This window comes from Benincasa hispida, chromosome 8, assembly GCF_009727055.1.
Source record: "Benincasa hispida cultivar B227 chromosome 8, ASM972705v1, whole genome shotgun sequence".
NCBI classification, from domain to species: domain Eukaryota; kingdom Viridiplantae; phylum Streptophyta; class Magnoliopsida; order Cucurbitales; family Cucurbitaceae; genus Benincasa; species Benincasa hispida.
In genome coordinates, this window is record NC_052356.1 from 42503905 (window position 1) to 42522644 (window position 18740).

Genomic DNA, 18740 nt, shown 5'->3' on the forward strand with positions numbered 1-18740 from the left:
ATTCCTTTTTTGGGAATAGGAGAGTTTTTAATTATTCAATTTAATTGGTGGAACTTTATGTGATAGGATAGATGTTTATTGCAAGTATATTTTCAAATTTGGATGGGACTCGATCACCAGTTTTTTTTTTTTTTTTAAAACATGTGGGGTGGTGATCAAATCCAAACCTCAAGATTGATAATACACATTGAGCTATGCATATGTTACATTATATTATTATAACTCGAATGGAATTTGATAAATTTGAATATCTAAAAGGGAAACATTCCCTTTGATTTATAATTATCGTCATTAAATTAGTTTTCTAGTTTTGTGGAACCACATATTCTGTTTGATCTATCACTATTCACGGGTAATTCCACATTGTGTGAGACACAATTAAGAGTTTTTGGTTGCATCGCCACTTGATTTATTTTGTTATTGTTGACATGCAATGTCCAATGTATTTTCTATTGTTATATACATTGAATTCATAAGTATATTGTTGACATGCAATGTCCAATGTATTTTCTATTGTTATATACATTGAATTCATAAGTATATTGCATACAATATTAATTAGGCATTTGGGATAAGGAATGAATTTGTGTAAATAATTAATAAAATATTTCAAGTATATTTTCAAATTTGGATGAACTCGAAGAATAGAACATGTTATTATCAGTTATCACTTGAATGAAATTCAATAAATTAGATATGTGGAAGAATATAATATTATAGTCATTCTCTATATTGTATTTCTATTAAAATAGATCGTTCGTTTGTTCATAATCATCTTCATTAACCCACTTTTCAAATTGTTTAGAACCTTATTTTGTTTGATCTATTATAATTCATTCATAATTCCACATTGCGTGGGACAAGATTAAGAGAATTTGGTTTCTCCTCAGTTGATTTATTTTGTTATTGTTGTTAGTATGTTCCTAACATAAGGTTCAACTGTTATAAGTACAACATTAAGATGCTAACTTCATGACATGCTTATGAAATTAGCTAATTTTATTCTTTTAAAATAACTTTTGTATAAATTGAAATCATAAGAAATTAATTGTTTCACAATAAATCATCCGATATAGCTCAAAAGTTTAAATTCAATATATAGCGTAACTCAAAATTTAGAGTATGAGTCTCACCCAATAGCTATAGTTCTTGTTACCCTTCCAAAAATCAATAATTCAATTCCAAACTAAATCCTATCACTACCTATGGCACCATTCTTTCTCAATGTGCATAAATTGCGGTACTTCTATTGCATATTCAAATGAGAACAAAAAACTGCTGTTTGAAATAATTAGAACGGTTTCTAAATTCAGACTACATGAATTAATCGACAATGATACGACAGAAAACTGATTGCACAAGGCAAGAAATGCTCTTTCGACTGAGCCTTTCTGGATGCACAGCCAACCTAGGGTGGAGTGAGTGAGAGAGTAAGAACAATACAATTGAATAAAACATTGAATAATGAAGACACCAAACCTTGATGCTGGAACTTCGAAGAAATGAAGATCGATAGGCCAAACACTTTGCAGTATATATAGTTCGATATGGACCGACCTGTATTTGTTTTCAAATATTGGAAAAATAGGTTAGAAAATCAGGTGTTGCAATGGCGAAAACTTAGGGAGGGAAGAGCTCAACATCCATAGATGGAAAGCTAGATTGTGCTATTCTCATTCCTCTGAGTAAATTCTTGGCCGTTTCTTTCTCCTACAATGACAGACACCAAAAAGAAGATGGTTATTGAGCGTCAGGTGAAATTTAAATTACATATTCGTCAAGAAAGGGTAAATGTCAAACGCGCAGACCCAATAATACTCACCGGACCAGTGTAATCCAGAAGCCGTGTACAATATACTTCTGCTTCGTCGAATTTCTTTTGTGTTTTATAGTACGTAGCAAGGAAAAGCAGAGCTTCAACCATATTTGGTCCTTCCCTCTCTTCAGCTTCCATTCTTTCTAAATCTTTTTTGTAGTAGAATGCTGCCTCTTCAGACTGCCCTAACTCAGAATGCAGTTTAGCCAACTGGTGCAGGGCAATTGCTTCTCTATCATTACAATTTGCAGCCCTTCTGTAACACTTGATTGCCTCCTCCAGCATTCGTAGCTGTTCGCTTTCATAACACTGAGCCATGGCAATCCACAATCTGGAATCATTTGGCTGCAAAAATACAGATTTCTTGAAGTAATGGAGAGCATAAAAAGGCATGCCCATCATTTCATAAGCTTGCCCTAACCCATACCATGCTCGATAATCACATGAATTTATATCTACAGCCCGTCGATAGGCATCAATGGCAGCAGGAATGTTCTTCATCTCCACAAATTCGTGTCCCATCAGAGTCCAAGCAGATAAATAGTTTTTGTTCAATTTGAGTGCCCTTCTAAAATACACAACTGACTTCTCGTGCTGCCCCTTCAAACTATAGTAATTTCCAATAATGCAGCAAGATTCAGGTCTATACTTATCTGTCATGAAAACTCTATGAGCAAGATAGCTCAAGGCAGAGAAGCATTCCTTTGCATAGAGCACATTTGAGTACATATCCATGTCTTCTACACGATATGGATCGTTCCTAAGAAGTTCTTCAAATATTGCTTCAACTTGATCAAACTCTCTCAAACTATATTGGGCTTTTGCAATTTGAGCTTGTATGTAATTACTAAAACTAAAAGTACCTTGTAAGTTCTCATATTTTACCAAGGATTCGTTATGCATCCTAAGTTCTTGGTAAGCACTGGCGAGAAAAAAGTCCTTCATCCAATGGTTATTGAGATTAAGGCTATTCAATATGTCAATTGTAGTGCACAAGGATTGCAGCTCTGACCACGCACTCCAGTTCCAAGGATAGCTGTTCACCGACTCCACGAGAGCTGTGCGAGCAAGATTTTCACTGCCTTTTTGTTTAAGTACAAGTCCATACATGTACAGTCCGAATGGGTCAATTGTGCCATTTTTTCTGAGGGTTGATAATTCTCTTTCCAGTGAAACCAACTCTCGATTTACAGCGTCGCTTTTACCCAATGATCCCTCAAGTTCTACTACCTCTTCTTCTTTCCGCTTTTCACCAGCCTACACCAAGCAAGATGTGAGTTGTCAGCTTGGCCACGAGGCTTTTAAATTGAAGAAAAAGAGAACCACAAAGTGAAGGAGAAAAAAGAAAACCAAGAACATAGACATATAAGTATATAGAACATTAAAGCAAGCAAAGTCAAAAAAATCATCATAAAATGGAAGACGAGCATTGAATTTTATCTGCCATAACGAATAGCCATACTTAAATAGATAAAAGAATTTCGTGACAGTCTCCCCCTGCCCCGTTTTCCAAAAAGACGATTTCTTTTAATATAATTCAGACAAAAGCCCATGAATGCCTATAACGATAAAAATAAAAGCTCAAGGGATGTTCAGGGAGTACTCTCAATTTCAAATTACTTCCTTGAAATTTGTTGTTTTTATCTTAAATAAGTGCCAAACAAATTCCTAAAGTGTTTCTAATTGGTCCATTTTTATCATGAAATACATAAATTGAGCCACTGGACTGAACGAAAAGAAAATATTAGTAATCATTGTATTCAAATCGTGTAGAAAGCATATCTAACATGTTATCTTTCCCACCTACTGTTTTCAAATTTTTGTTTCTAGAATTAAATCAAATAAGCTTTTTCATGTTTCATGTATCAATTTCCTTGATGACTATATATTAATTATTAATAATCATGGACAATGGAACGATAAGAACGCGTTCAATGAGTCAGTGACAGGTTGTCTCTTCTCCAAATAAAATCCCAAAAAGAAACATTGAACCTCACAAAGGACCATGGTATTTGGTAAAGTCATCAAGAATACTTGCAACAATCTACATATGCGTACTGCATTTAAGCTGAATTCTAGGTGAAGCCTCAAACGCAAAATAACATGGGAAAGATCACTATTACTTAATTGAAAGTAGGGGGATAAATGTGATGATTTGTTTAAAAAAAAATCGAGACAACACCTTGCCCTCTTATAACTAAAAATTCAAGACAACGCCTTGCTTAGATAAATATGTCATTGGACATTTCAAATTCCTGATTGGGCATTTGAATTCATGAACACACCAAAAGAATTTCAATAATAATTCAGTAAAGCTTCACCTCAAATATCCTTGTGTAAAACTTGTAACAAACTATGATTGTTATTCTAACTTGTAACATGGAAACTCATAAACATTAAGTTCTCCTTATACTATCAAATTCCAGTGTTTACAATTGAAATCTTTAAAACATATGACTTTAAAAGGGAAAAATGGCAAGAAATGAAAATCTTGGAATAGATCTTATCAAAGTCATGATTAAGCGTATATGATCAAAAGAAGATTAGAGGAGAGTAACAAATCTTTCTTTTACTATTTTTCTTCGGAAAGCTATATCTACTTATGTATAGAAATAGAATATGCAAGGCATTCTTCGTCGAAGCTTCTTTCAGGTAAAGCCAAGAAACATTTTCTCTTACATTCCCCACTTAATTTCTAAGTCTTTAACTGAACCAAAAAACTGGCCAATTTGTCAACAGAACAAAATTTAAATACACAGTGGACATCATGACAACTGAATACGTATGGACTGATGCAATCATTGAACTAGACTTTGGCCTATCTTGTATTCATCCATCCAGTCTGTTTACTTTATGACAATATATAACAGAAACTTGGAATCACAAAGAAAATTTATAGATGGTAAGGATCAACGAACCAGATAAAGAGCATACAGCCGCAAGAACACAGATTTCTTTCCATTTTGCTCTCGAAGAACATGAGCAGCCCTTTTGTATTCACGGCAATCAAAGTATGATTTGGCCAGAAGGTAAAAATCACCATCCACAACCTCATCCTCCTCCATCACTGGAGTAGAGACATAAGACATGCCAGCAATTGGGGTTGAACTACCCTCATTTGAATGAAATCTCCGACGAATACTTGAACTTCCACGTTGAAACCTAGTGTTTGAAGGTGTGAACTTAGCTGGATCTTGCTCGATACCCACCAACTGCTCTGCTGCCCTGTTAAGGCAAAGGCACGTCAAAACTTCAATGAGATCTTTTAACCAATTACAGTATATTAACTGTTACAAGAGCTCTCAGATTGTTTAAAAACGAGAGACCAAAACTAGAACTCTGATCAATTACAATGGATGCTGTTTAAAATTCAACATACATAAAGTATATGTCGTGTTAGTAGAACATTCATGAAGTAAACAAAGACATGATTCAAAATCACCAATTCGTCCATTTCCGCTGCTCTCACAGAAACCATGAAACTAACATCTAAACTTCGAGAAAATCACACCCAATATCGAAATTAATCACATCAACCACAAATTGGACTCTGATCAATTACGACAGCCAGAATTTAAATTTCAACATACATCAAAGTAAACAAAAACACGATTCAAAATCACCAATTCGTCCAAACCATAAAACACTAACATCTAGACTTCAAGAAAATCCACACCCAATACCACATCAACCACAACTTGAACTCTGATCAATTACGATGGCCGGAATTTAAATTTAAATTTCAACACACATCAAAGTAAAGAAAGACACGATTCAAAATCACCAATTTGTCCATTTCCGCAGCTTTCACAGAAACCATGAAACACTAACATCTGAACTTTAAGAGAATCCCTACCCAATATCAAAATTAATCACATCAACTACAACTTAAGCAGTTCAAACAAGATAAAACACAAAAAACAGACCAGAAACATGAAGACAGAGACTGAGAAAAATAGAGAAAATTTAGGGCTATAAGAAGTGTACCATTTAGAGGCAGAGTAGAGACAACGATCACTGAGCTGGCGAATTGCAGTACGAAGCTCGTATCTACAATTATCTTTGGAAGTCATTGAATCTCTGGGTGTATGGCGCCCTTGTTGAGCTCTTCCTTGTATGTAATGTAACTCAAACTTCAAATATTGGGGGTGGCTAACATGCGCCCTTTCTGTTCGTTTCGCCCCACCAGACTCGGAGGCTCCGGCTCCTGCCCGCCCAAACTTTTAAATCAATCAAAATAATAATAATAATAATAATATTAAAACTTTTAAAAAATCTTCAATATCGACTCTTTCCAGCGTTCATGGCCCAAATACATAAAAGCCCACTTTCTACTTAAAAGCCCAATCATAGTGATAATTGTACCATTGACCCAATTGAAAGGAACTTGTACTACTCTTTAAAACTCAAAGGGGCAAAGGGGCATGAGGGTCCGTCTAGGGCATCAGTTGGTTGAATGGGTTATTATAGTCCATTCTATCGAGAGCACCAATTATAATAAGAGTAGTATGTACAACTATTTATAACCTATAATTAAGTATAGTAAATATTATTTCAAAATCCTCATTGATACCATAGTTACTATTTTTCACTCATTGTTTTTTTTTCTTTGCTACAGTATTTACCATTTTTTCTCTCTCTACTATTTAGTATACATCCGCTAGACTTTCCAATATTTACTAGTATTCATCACCGCTTTCAATCCTTATTCGTAACTCTCACTTCTTGCTATTTTTGCTACTATACACCATCATTTTCAACCCTTAGTCTTGACTTTCGCTATTCTTACTATTCGATAAAAAACTGATAGCAACGAGCACTGATATTTAGTCATCGTGATAGGATAAAACGTAAAAGAAATGAATTAAAGTGAGATTACGAGAGTGAATAGCAAGAGAATAGAAAGAGTAGGATAATAAAATATAAATCTAAGGAAGGAGATAAGAATGAATGAGTCACTAGACTGGTGAGATTGAGATTCCAACCCTAGTGCAATATATCATTTCAAAAATTCTATCTTTGAGAGAGAGAAAGGAAAACAAAATGGTAAATATCAATTTATACCCATAAACTTTAGGAGTCGTATATTTTTAAACCATAAATTTATAATTATATCCATTAAATCTTGAACTTTGTGGATTGTATCAATTTAAATCCAAAACTTTTATAAGTGTATCAATTTAAACCCTAAATTTTCTTAATCGTATCAATTTAAACACTCCATTATGTTTTAGTTGGATGCACTTACAAAAGTATAGGATATAAATTGATATATTTGTAGAAGTTTAGTTGATACAATTATTAGTTTTGAGTTTAAATTGATACAACCTCAAGATTCAATGTTCAAATTGATATGTTTATAATTTAAATGGATATAAACCCAAAATTTAGAGGTATAAATTGATATCTGAAAAAGAAAAAGAAAAAAAAATGAATGTAATCGAAAGATAAAAAATTTTCTGTTTGGGCAGAGAGAAAATACGAGGGAAAATGAAGAGGAAGTGGGAAAAAGATGTTTCAGTCAGCTGGTAGCGCACCCATTTCGCCATGTTTCTAAGAAACATTAATCGAAGAGTAAACAAGACGAAGACGAAGGTTGTTTTTCTCCATCTTTCCGCACCAAATCCTAGATTCTTCCTCTCATATCGCAACTCCACTGCCCAATCTAGCTCCGCCCTAGACACCGCCGCGGACATCGCCAATCTTGTCCTCGAATCTGACCCAAAAAGCTTGAGGGGATCCCTCCTTGGATTACAAGTTCAATTTACCCCTGAACTAATCGACAAGGTTCTCAAGCGCCTATGGTTCCATGGACCCAAAGCGCTGCAATTCTTCAAACACCTTGAGTACCATCCATCTTACGCCCATTCCTCGTCTTCTTTCGACCACGCCATCGACATTGCAGGTCGTATGCGCGACTACAAGACCGTATGGGCTCTAGTGGCTCGAATGCGAGCTCGCCGGGTTGGACCCAGTTCAAAAACCTTCGCAATTATAGCTGAGAGGTTCGTAGGCGCTGGAAAACCAGACAGAGCGATCAAGGCTTTCTTGTCGATGCGGGAGCATGGATGTTGTCAGGACCTGCATTCTTTTAACACCATTCTCGACATTCTCTGTAAGTCAAAACGTGTAGAAATGGCTTACAACAATCTGTTTAAGGTTTTGAGAGGAAAATTTAAGGCTGATGTTGTTAGTTATAACATTATTGCAAATGGGTGGTGCTTGATTAAGCGTACACCCAAAGCCCTAGAGGTTTTGAAGGAGATGGTGGAAAGAGGTTTAACTCCAACTATTACTACTTACAATATACTTTTGAAAGGGTATTTTAGAGCTGGTCAGATTAAGGAAGCTTGGGAATTCTTTTTGCAAATGAAAGAAAGGGAAGTTGAAATTGATGTTATTACTTATACTACTATGGTTCATGGGTTTGGTGTTGTGGGTGAAATTAAAAGGGCTTGGAAGGTTTTCAATGAGATGGTTGGTGAAGGGGTTCTTCCTTCAACAGCTACTTACAATGCTATGATACAGGTTTTGTGTAAGAAAGATAGTGTGGAGAATGCAGTATTGTTGTTTGAGGAGATGATTAAAAAGGGTTATGTGCCAAATTTGACCACTTATAACGTGGTTATAAGAGGATTGTGTCATGTGGGCAATATGGATAAGGCTATGGAGTTTATGGAGAGAATGACAACTGATGGGTGTGAACCAAATGTTCAGACATATAATGTCGCCATTCGGTATTTTTGTGATGCTGGTGACATAAACAAGGGGTTGAATATGTTTGAGAAGATGGGGCAGGGGAGTTGTTTACCAAATTTGGATACATATAATGTTTTGATTAGTGCAATGTTTGTGAGGAAAAAGTCTGATGATTTAGTGGTTGCTGGGAAGCTGTTGCTTGAGATGATTGATAGAGGATTCCTCCCTCGAAAGTTCACTTTCAATCGAGTTCTCAATGGGCTTTTGCTGACGGGTAACCAAGCTTTTGCAAATGAGATTTTGAGATTGCACAGCAAATGTGGTCGTCTTCCTCGCAAATTTAAGTTATGAAGCTACCATCGGTTATGAATGATGTGAGTTTCAGTGCCTTCATTTGATCTTGTTGTGAAGCTGGTCACTTCAGAACCACTTCCATTCTTCCTGAAGATGTCAAATAAGGTTTTGAACTACACTTATGAATCCAGAAGTGTTTGAGTGGCTTATAGACGGACAAGTTAGTCTCCGTAAACCCTTGGTTAAGAGGTGGAATGAAGTTGATATCTTGAAGTCTTCCATTCCATCACTAAAGAATGGATAAGTGGTCACTGGAGTTCATCTCTTTCAAGGTGGCTTGGTAGTAATTGCTATCCCATATCAGGTCTAGATCAGTTTTACTTTAAAAATATGCTTAATTTGTTTAATTAACCATAAGTTATAACCATTTAACCTCGAAATATTTTTCCTTGGCAGATATCCTTGCTGATAATCACAAGTGAACGGACGTGCTCGGACAAGATAACATGGCAACTATCAGAAGTAGAGCAGTAGAATGCCAAAGTCTTTACATCAAACATGTAAGATTGCATGAGCATATGCTAATATTGATCTGAAACACGTGTGTATTTAGTTGGATTTTATAAGGTCCTGTTTGATTATTATTTTCTTTGTGGTTTTGAAAATTAACCTAAGAAACACTATTCCTACCCTTTTGTTTCTCTGTTTTTCTACGTATTCTTGACATAGTTGTACAATCTATAGAATAGATTTGGAATGAATCTTGATTAAGTAATGTCGTTTGTTTTTCTACTTCTTTTTTACAAACTTTATTTTTTAAAATGAAAATGGCTGAGAACTAAAATATGTTTAAAGATGAAATCATGCTAAAGGAGAAAAGGAGCAAACATCACTTTTAAAGATAGAAAACAAAAAATTGAAATTGTTATCAAATGATCAGAAATTTTTCGTGTCACACTTTCAACATCCACATTGACTCTTGCCAAAAAAAAAAAAAAGGCATCTATGTTGACAAACATGTAGATATACTTTGTAATATCACATCTTCAATGGTTAGAAATTTTATGGCCCGACTTTTAGAGGGCAGAGTTCTTATTGTCATCCCTAAGATCAATGCCGCCATATCTAGGAATACAACACCATTGACTTGACGAGCTTTGTTTGGATTGACATTTTAGTGTCTAAAAAGTGTTTTTAAGCAATTAGAAATTCGATCGAAATCGCCTCCAATTTTTCTATCTAAAATTATTGCTTTGTTGATGGTCTGGAAAGGAAAATCAATGAATTTATGGCTGTAACTCAGTCCTTTAATATTGTATTTACTAGAAGTCTAAAGCTGTCTGCTTTCGAATTTGATATCAGACTCGATAACTATGGTGAGCGGCATAGGATTTCAAACTATGATGCACAGTTCATTAGAGTTTTAATGTAATATCATAGTTTTCCAGGTTTATCCTTTCATGAAATGTTAAGTAGGGACACCTTAGTCTTTTTGCTATGGTCGATGGCTTGGCATTTAGGGTTTAGTTGATATGTTATACGATGTCTTTTCGTTAGGTTGTTTCGAAGAGATCAGATGATAGAAATAATTGTAGCCTTTGAGTTTTTGCTTTCAAGTTTAACTAAAAGCTTCTTGTTGAACTATTGCATGTCAAGAACATACGAGTAAGATCATCCTATCCTGCCTTAATTTGAAAGTTTTAGAATTTGTGAATCCAAATGTTTCTAAGTCTAATTCATCTAAGGTTCTGGTAATTTTCTTTTGCCATGGAGGAGATATTTTGACAGTATGATGTAAAAATGAGAAATTGGTTGACGTCATGATGAAAAATGAGAATGTTTCTCGACAACATAGTGAAAAGTTTCAAAGAAGAGAGAATACAGTGAAAAGTCCTTTAAAACATGTAAAAAGAATTGTTTTTTAAAACTAAAGGCAAATGTTTGCATAAAGAAAGGACAATAATTGCCTCCATATTATAACAAGTGGTTTCAGTGCGATACACGCTTCTAGGGGTGTTTGTTTGCATAGTTGAGTTATTGTTTGGAGAGTTTGTTTGTGTTTGGGGTGTTGAGTTGAGTTAAGTCATAAAATTGTGTTTGATTGCAGAGTTAAATTTAATTAGGATATCTGAAACAAAATTGGTTATCTACCAGAGTGTTTTCCTCTCCCCATTTTTTTAATTTTCAACTATATACATATTTTCCTAAGATTTCTAATATTAAAAGTTGCTTAATTTTTTTTTTTCATTCTTAAAATATAACTAATTCCTACGAAATAAATATGTACCAAACTCAAATCTTGAATTCAATTTTTTAATACTTAATTACATAACATATATATTTTTCTCTATTCTTTCCCTCTCAATTTTTACCTCTCTAAATAAAATCATTATCCAATTTTCAAATTTCTCAAATTTCTTTTTATTTTTTTAAGGAAAAGTATTTCAAATGATAAAACAATTGAAATATTTACAAGATGTAGCAAAATTTTAGAACAATCAATGATAGATATTGATAGACACGGATAGAGTAATCAATGTCTATCAACGTCTATCATTGAACACTATCATTGTCTATCAACGTCTATCATTGATTGTTTTTAAATTTTGTTATATTTTATAAATACTTTGGTTCATATTTCTATATTTAAAAATAATAACTTTTTAATACCATAATTATTTTTAATTTTCGCATCGGATGATTGATCCACAATCCATCTTCTTCTTCACACCTCCCACATTTATCTATCTCTCTCTTCAACCATTGAACAAATTATTCAAATCCGATCCATTTCCGTCATCCTCAATCATTGTTCTTCACTTTCTCTCATTACAAACTCTTAGACATCATTTTGATTTCAAATATTGATTCATATGATTTAAGTAATTGATACTTATCATTGTTGTACACACGACGATTATTAGTGCAGTATTAGAGATAATTATCGGATGTAAATTCCTCTATCCCATAAAATAGTGAGAGTTGGTAGTTACTCGAAATGAGGGTAGTTATCCATGTAGTGGGGAGTTGCCTATACATACGTGATAGACATTTTTTCTCTAGTGACTTACTCAATTTCTATGTGATTTTGATTCCAAAAGAACACTCTTTGTCAGTCAATATTTAGTTCATTGAAATAAACAAGTTCTTATATCATCAAAGGATGAATTGAAGAATATACGGTATTGGGATTGGAGAATATTGATTTAAAGAATTTCGGACATTAATGATTCATTCCTTTACCATATGTATATTGGTTGGTTTAATCATCTTATTACAATCCATCAGTGACAATCGCTTTCACATTTGAGTCTATTGATGCTAAAATTTGGTAATAGAGACCAGATTTAATAGAAATTAAATCATTAATCTAGGTTTATGAGAATTTGGATATTTTCTCTATTGAAATTAAATATTTATAATTGATTTTGTTAATTAACTTTTTATGGCTCATAGAAACTGGACTGATAATTTCTTCACAATTGTGGCCTAGTTTCAACCTACAAAATGAAATTCATCTGAAATGGGGCCGCCCAACGAATTGTGTTGGTGGATATGAAATTTGTGATTGTGATGTCGCCACATGTTTGAGATGATGTTTGAGATGATGTGGAGCTATCGACATCCTAAAAAAAAATTAATTTTAAAAGAAGATAAAAATGAGTCTGTCACCAATCATTTCTACGATGTGATTGGATACCGAAATAAAATAAATTATCTAGAGTTAAGTTTGGGAGTCATTTATGTATGGGAGAGGTATTAGCACCCCATAACACCCGTTTAGAAAACGGTGGCCAAGATCTAAATCTTGAAGTGAAATTATTCTTTAAAATAAAATTTGTTTAGAATTTTTTTTTTTTAAAATGTCTTATTTTTCCCTTCATTATTTCAATATTTGAAACAATGATTCCATAAAATAAGTGGAAGAATTTCCATGAATTTGACTACATTAGAATTGAGGAAAAATTATTCACTTCAAGAATTATAATTTCGCAAAATCCAGAAAAACCTTTTAATAATGAGTTTTTTAAAGTTAACTAAATTTATTTTTTCTTGGGATCACATCTCGATCCCTCACCTTAAGAATTTAGAAAAATCGAACTCTCAAATTTTCTGGATTCCAGGAAATTTTTTAGGTAAACAACGACCTTAAAAAAATTTATTAGAAAACCTTTGGAAGTAATATATTAGTTTTTTAAAGGTTCAAAAACACACCAAGGGTTTAATTCGAATAAAGTTTTTTAAAAAAGGTTTTAGAAAAGATTTAAAAACTTAAAGAAACATTACTTAGAAAACAATATAAACACACATAAAAAAACATAATTAAAGAAAGCATCCTAAAAAATTAAATAGCACAAAATAGTATATTAAGATTTGAATAAAAACATATTAGAGATTGATCTCGGACTCCCAAAGAATCAATTCATCACCTCAAGAATTTTAGAAAATCGAATTTCTAAATTTTCTAGATCCCGTCGTCGGAAATTTTAGAACAATGTCCTTGAAACAAATATTTAAGAAAAGAGATTAAAACTCATTTAACAAAACTCAAAATGAGTTAATTTCAAAGATTTGAAAAATAAACCAAAGTGTTGAAAATGCTAGAGAAATTTTATTAAAAAATAATATTAATTTAAATATGTAAAACTACATTGGCAAAATATATAATTTAATAATGAATTTAAAGCAATAAACGAACACACAATGATATTTAGAAAGATATTATAAATTTAATAAAGCATATTGGAGGTCGATCTCAGACTTCCAAAGAATCGACTTTCTCACCTCGATATTCTAGAAAATCGGACTCTCAAATATTTCTAAAATCGTCGGATATTTTTTAAAAAAATTAACAAATTTAAACAACTATTTATAGGAATATATTAAATTGACCAAAACAAAAAGAAGAAAAATATAATATTTGGATATGCATATAAAAAACAAAAAAAATGCCTAAGATACAATAATCAATGCTATAATAAAAAGAATAGATTAAAATGTTAATTATAAACATAAAATAAAGATAAATATATAGAGATTGAAGTTTTGAGAATAAACTAACAAAGGGAAAAAAATAATAAAAAAATAATAATAATATTAACCAGATTGTTTTTTACTATGTTATCTTTTTTTCATCTATTTTGTTTTCTCCTTTCTTCTCTTCCATTCTAAGCACTCTAATTTTTTTTCACATCTCTCTTATTTTATTACTAAGAAACTCACAAGGAAAAGAAAAGAGAAGTAAAAACAAACAATGAGTAAAAAAGAAGAAAAACAACCAGATGTGAAACATTATATATAAATAAATAAAAGAGAAACTCACAAGATAGTAAACAAATAATTGTAATATAAAGGAAAATGGAGAAATGAGAACAAGAACAATAACCAAATACCTAACTCTTTTTTTTTTCCTTTTTAGAGGAGCTTGAAGAAAAAAAGAAAAGAAATCCAAAACAAACTCTCTTGTTGTTTCAAACATGGAACCTTGGGACCAAAGCCCTACTAATACATTTTCACTTAAGTTAGAGTTTTTTTTGTGTGTTGGATTCTTGACATTGTAGAGATTTTTTGTGTGGAACTCTCTCTTGATGTATGTAAGGATGGAGGCTCTAGGGTTTCTAAAGGAGAGAGGATTTGTGGTATAGTTGCTAGGTTTCTTTTAGGAAGAGAAAAGGAAGATTTTGGGATTGTTGTGGATGGAGGCTCTCTAGGTTTCTAGAGAAGAAAAAGGGGTTTCTTTCTTTCTTTCTTTCTTTTCTTTCTTTCTTTTCTTTCTTTTTATTTTTATTTTTTTCTTTTTTCTTTTTTGAAGAGAAAAGAAGGGGTTTGTATGAAATGATGGCTTGAGTTTTGTAGGAGAAAGTTGGATATTTAAAACCTAAAATTTTACTTCAAATGTTATTTTTTGTATTAACTTTTATTTCAAATTTGAAATTCCACCAAACTTGTCATATCCTTAAAAAGGAAGGACAACTTTTGGATAACCAAAACCAAATTCAAAATTTTTCTACATTTGCTTTGTTTTGTTTTGTTTTTTTACCTTAACTAAATTGGTTAAGCCAAACTTATAAAATAAAAGTTAAAAAGAGGTAAAAATTAGCATAAAAAAGGTGGAAAATCATCAAATTAAAATTAACAAAATTAAGACAAATTAAATTAACCATAGAAGGTGGACGAAGGTATAGCCACTATTTTGTTGAGATAAAATACTTCAAATGTATTAATGATGTCAAGGGTCAAGGATAAAACAAGCGACTCATGACGAGATAAAAAGAGAGTTGGAGACCAGGGATAAACAAAGCATCGCAACAATAATAGAACGTTGGGGGCTAGGGATAAACAAGCACCACCACAACAAAAGGTATTAAGGGCCAGAGATAAACAAGCGCTACAGGAAAAAATAAACACTAGAGGTCAAGGATAAATAAGCGCCATCACAGCAAAAGGTGTCAAAGGCGAGGGATAAATAAGCACCATATGACGAGATAAAAAGAGAGCTTGCGGTCAGGGAAAAACAAGTGCCATCGCAGCAAGAATAAAACGATGAGGGTCAAGGATAAACAAGTACCACCCTAAGAAAAGATGTCAAGGGTTAGGGATAAACAAACGCCACATGAAAAATTAAAAACACTAGAGGCCAGGGATAAACAAGTGTCATTGCAGCAAAAGGTGCCAAGGCCAGGGACAAACAAGTGTCATCGAAGTAAAAGGTGCCAAGGGCCAGGGATAAATAAGCACCATCGTAGTAAAAAGAAAACGTTAGGGGCCAAAGATAAACAAGCACTACCACAACAAAAGGTGTTAAGGGCTAGGGATAAACAAGCACCACATGACAAAATAAAACGCTTGAGACCAGGGATAAACAAGCGTCATCGCAACCAAAAGAAAACGGCAGGGACCAGGGATAAACAAGCACTACTACAGTAAAAAATATGATGATAAAAGACATTTATGAATATATTTATGCATGTATATGCTTGCTAAAATATCTTATTTTAATAGTTTTTTTCAACCCTTCTCTAAATTCTTTTCAAAAGAATAAAATAAGTTAAAGCATACAAAATAACTCATTTACTTTTTCACAAAAGCTGGCATTTGGGTACCACAGACTTGAGCTATAAGCAAATTTCTATCTTTCCTTAAAAATCTCCCGAAGTGATTACTTACCAAATAAAATATCATCTTTAATCTTTAAGACCAATGGTAAAAAAAAGTGGATCCCTAGAAGACCAAGTGATCTTATAACTTAAACCTTGATCTTTTCAACTTTAAAGGCTAGGTCTATCTTTCCTTGAAAATCTCCTGAAGTGATTACTTACCAAATAAAATACAATCTCTAATCTTTGGGACCGATGGTAAAAATGGATCTCTAAAAGACCAAGTGATCTTGTAACTTAAACCTTGATCTTCTAAACTTCAAAGGCTAAAATCCTTCTTCAATCTTTAAATACTTCATAAGAGAAGACTTTTTCATAGACTCTTATATAATTGTCTTTGATAGCTTCAATAAAATGGGAGGATCCTTTCAAATTGTTCCTAGCAATGGTGACGAATATAACATGTCCTGCAATGTAATCTACGTCTTCAAATGTAGTCATACTCAAATGAATGATACTTAACCTATGATGGGGAAAATTGGTCGGCTCTTGCAGAACATTAGCCTGGCAGCCAATGTTGGCAAGTAGAGATGATGACGCTCCTCCATGGAGGCCATCTGTCTCTCTATACACTGCACAATTCTAGCAGTGTCGTGTACCTCTCTTAGGCACTCATCGGAGATCCTAAAGGCACGTATACTCAAGGACTCCTCCTCGACCACACTCTCAGCCACTCTCTCTTTTTCAGCCTCCCTAGGATGATCCTCTGGCTGATCATCACCAATAATCTCCTCCTCTTTCTCTACTGCCTCTACGTGACCTCTAAAGGCGGAGATGGTGGTCATATTGATGGGAGCTTTAAGAACCACCTTCTCATCTTGCTCCTTGATCTTGCATAGCTCCGTAATGAGGCAAGGAATTCCAAAATTGCCAGTGGTGCCACACTGACCTCCTCGAAAATATGGGCATGAATGACCCTACCAATGTTAATAGATCGACCAATGCAGATACAGAAAAGTAATTTCGCCTTATCCTTGGTCACATCAGCGAGACGGGTGACGACATCAGCCTGGCGTAAATAAATGCATGCCAGATTTGGTTTGAGATCAGTAAGTTCTATCCCCTAAGCTTTATGGGCTCCCCGTTCATTCAATCCCAATTGACCCCTAGTGCATAGAGGACCTCAGTAATTGAGTGCTCATTAAAAGCTTGATACAAAAAGCGAGAATACTCATCATTTCCTATATCAGCCAATTCATAAATATTGTTAATGCAATAAGAGAAGAAAGAAACTGGCACCCTTCTAACAACGGGGACATCCCTATTTTCCTGAATATTAGTGTAAAATTCCTGAACTATTGTGGAAATCACAAGCTCGAGCTGACTGGCCAACTCCTCCCATCCACATCACTCAATCTCAACAATTATGTGGGGAAAGTAGTTGGGCCCTAACGATAAAGCTCTCTCGGGAATTAGGATTTTAGCAGCTACAGCTTGACGGAAATGCTCAAAAGCACCTAGAGAGGGAAATTTATTTTGGTCATATTGTGGTTGGTTTCCTGAGGTACTAGCTACGTTCTTTCCCCTATTTTCTTGGGTGCCATTGAAATTTAGCACTAAGTGCACAACTCTAGACAACCTGAAGAAGACACGCATGAAAAATATGACTCAAACACTCAAAATAACTCCTAATCTACCCACCCCTAACTGGAACACAGAAAAATCACAACAAAAATTCCACAATTTCGTCCAAACTACAACACTTGAAAATCCCTTCCTCCAAAGTTCAGCATAAATTCACAAATCAGAGATATACAACCAAATCTAAGCAAATCTCAAGAAAAAATGAAATAGTAATCAAGGAACAAAATATTAAACCTTAGAGTTGGAGGAAAAACTCAAGAGATATCAAAATCCCAAATTTTCGCGTGGTTGGAGAAAAAACCCACGAAATCGGAGTGGAAGATATGGGTGATGGAACCCTAAGGTCCATAGCGGAAGCGGGATTGGTCCCAAATTTTATTTTCATATAAATCAACATTTATAGTACATAATTATGCATCAAAATAAAAATTACAGCATGCATTTAACATAAGAAATTAAGACAAAGGAAAATCATACCATTGAAAAACCGTTCTTCATGTAATCCCTCCTTTTCGTTCATGATCAATCACAAACCAAACAAATCAACAATGAGGACACCACCACAAATGCGACCTCCATATTCTTCTTAGAATGAGAATTCTCAGGAGTGTGTGCGCTCTGAGTTTTGGGGTGAAGGAGAGAGTTTGAGGGAGAGGAAGACTTTTCTTACAGGGGGTCTTCTGGAGGAATCTCAGAAAGATAAAAAAAAATACTTTTGTGAAGAAGATCAAGATCACACACCAACCAAAACCACCCCCACACTACGTACGACCTGATGAAAGAAAATTAAGCATAGGGAGTTGTAACTCCCTCCTTTTAATTTTGAAATTTAAAATATAAATAAATTTAATTTAAGTAGTAATCATAATCATAATCATAATCATAATAATAATAACAACTAACTTATTATATGTATATATAACTATATGTTATATTAAATATAACACATAGCTTATAGTTTGTATTTCTCTCATCAATGCATGTGATAAGCACCCACGATGCTTGTTGGATGCAAAGCTAGAGGTCCTTCTAGGAACCTTACAAACACTCACAAAGAAAGCTAACTTAGATAAAATTTAGAATCTATGATGGTCACTCATAGATCCTAAGACAACTCACTCCAGAATTAGCTTGATCAAGACTAATCCAATGAATTGATTTAAACATCAAATCTAAAGCAAGATTTGAAA

At 33.7% G+C, this 18740-nt stretch overlaps 2 protein-coding genes across 2 annotated transcripts; one reads left to right on the forward strand and one right to left on the reverse strand.

Moving 5' to 3' along the window:
- Window positions 1-1262: 1262 nt before the first annotated feature.
- Window positions 1263-18235, reverse strand: LOC120083186 (anaphase-promoting complex subunit 8). Its single transcript, XM_039038826.1, has 5 exons — window positions 18028-18235; window positions 5804-6023; window positions 4735-5041; window positions 1823-3073; window positions 1263-1710 (listed from the first exon to the last, which is right to left on the reverse strand). Exons 1-5 carry the CDS (start codon window positions 18068-18070, stop codon window positions 1621-1623), a joined length of 1911 nt encoding a protein of 636 aa, XP_038894754.1. The 5' UTR covers window positions 18071-18235; the 3' UTR covers window positions 1263-1620.
- LOC120083187 (pentatricopeptide repeat-containing protein At1g74900, mitochondrial) lies at window positions 7244-9498 on the forward strand. The gene is made up of 2 exons (XM_039038827.1): window positions 7244-9173; window positions 9266-9498. Exon 1 carries the CDS (start codon window positions 7364-7366, stop codon window positions 8864-8866), a length of 1503 nt encoding a protein of 500 aa, XP_038894755.1. The 5' UTR covers window positions 7244-7363; the 3' UTR covers window positions 8867-9173; window positions 9266-9498.
- Window positions 18236-18740: the final 505 nt, after the last annotated feature.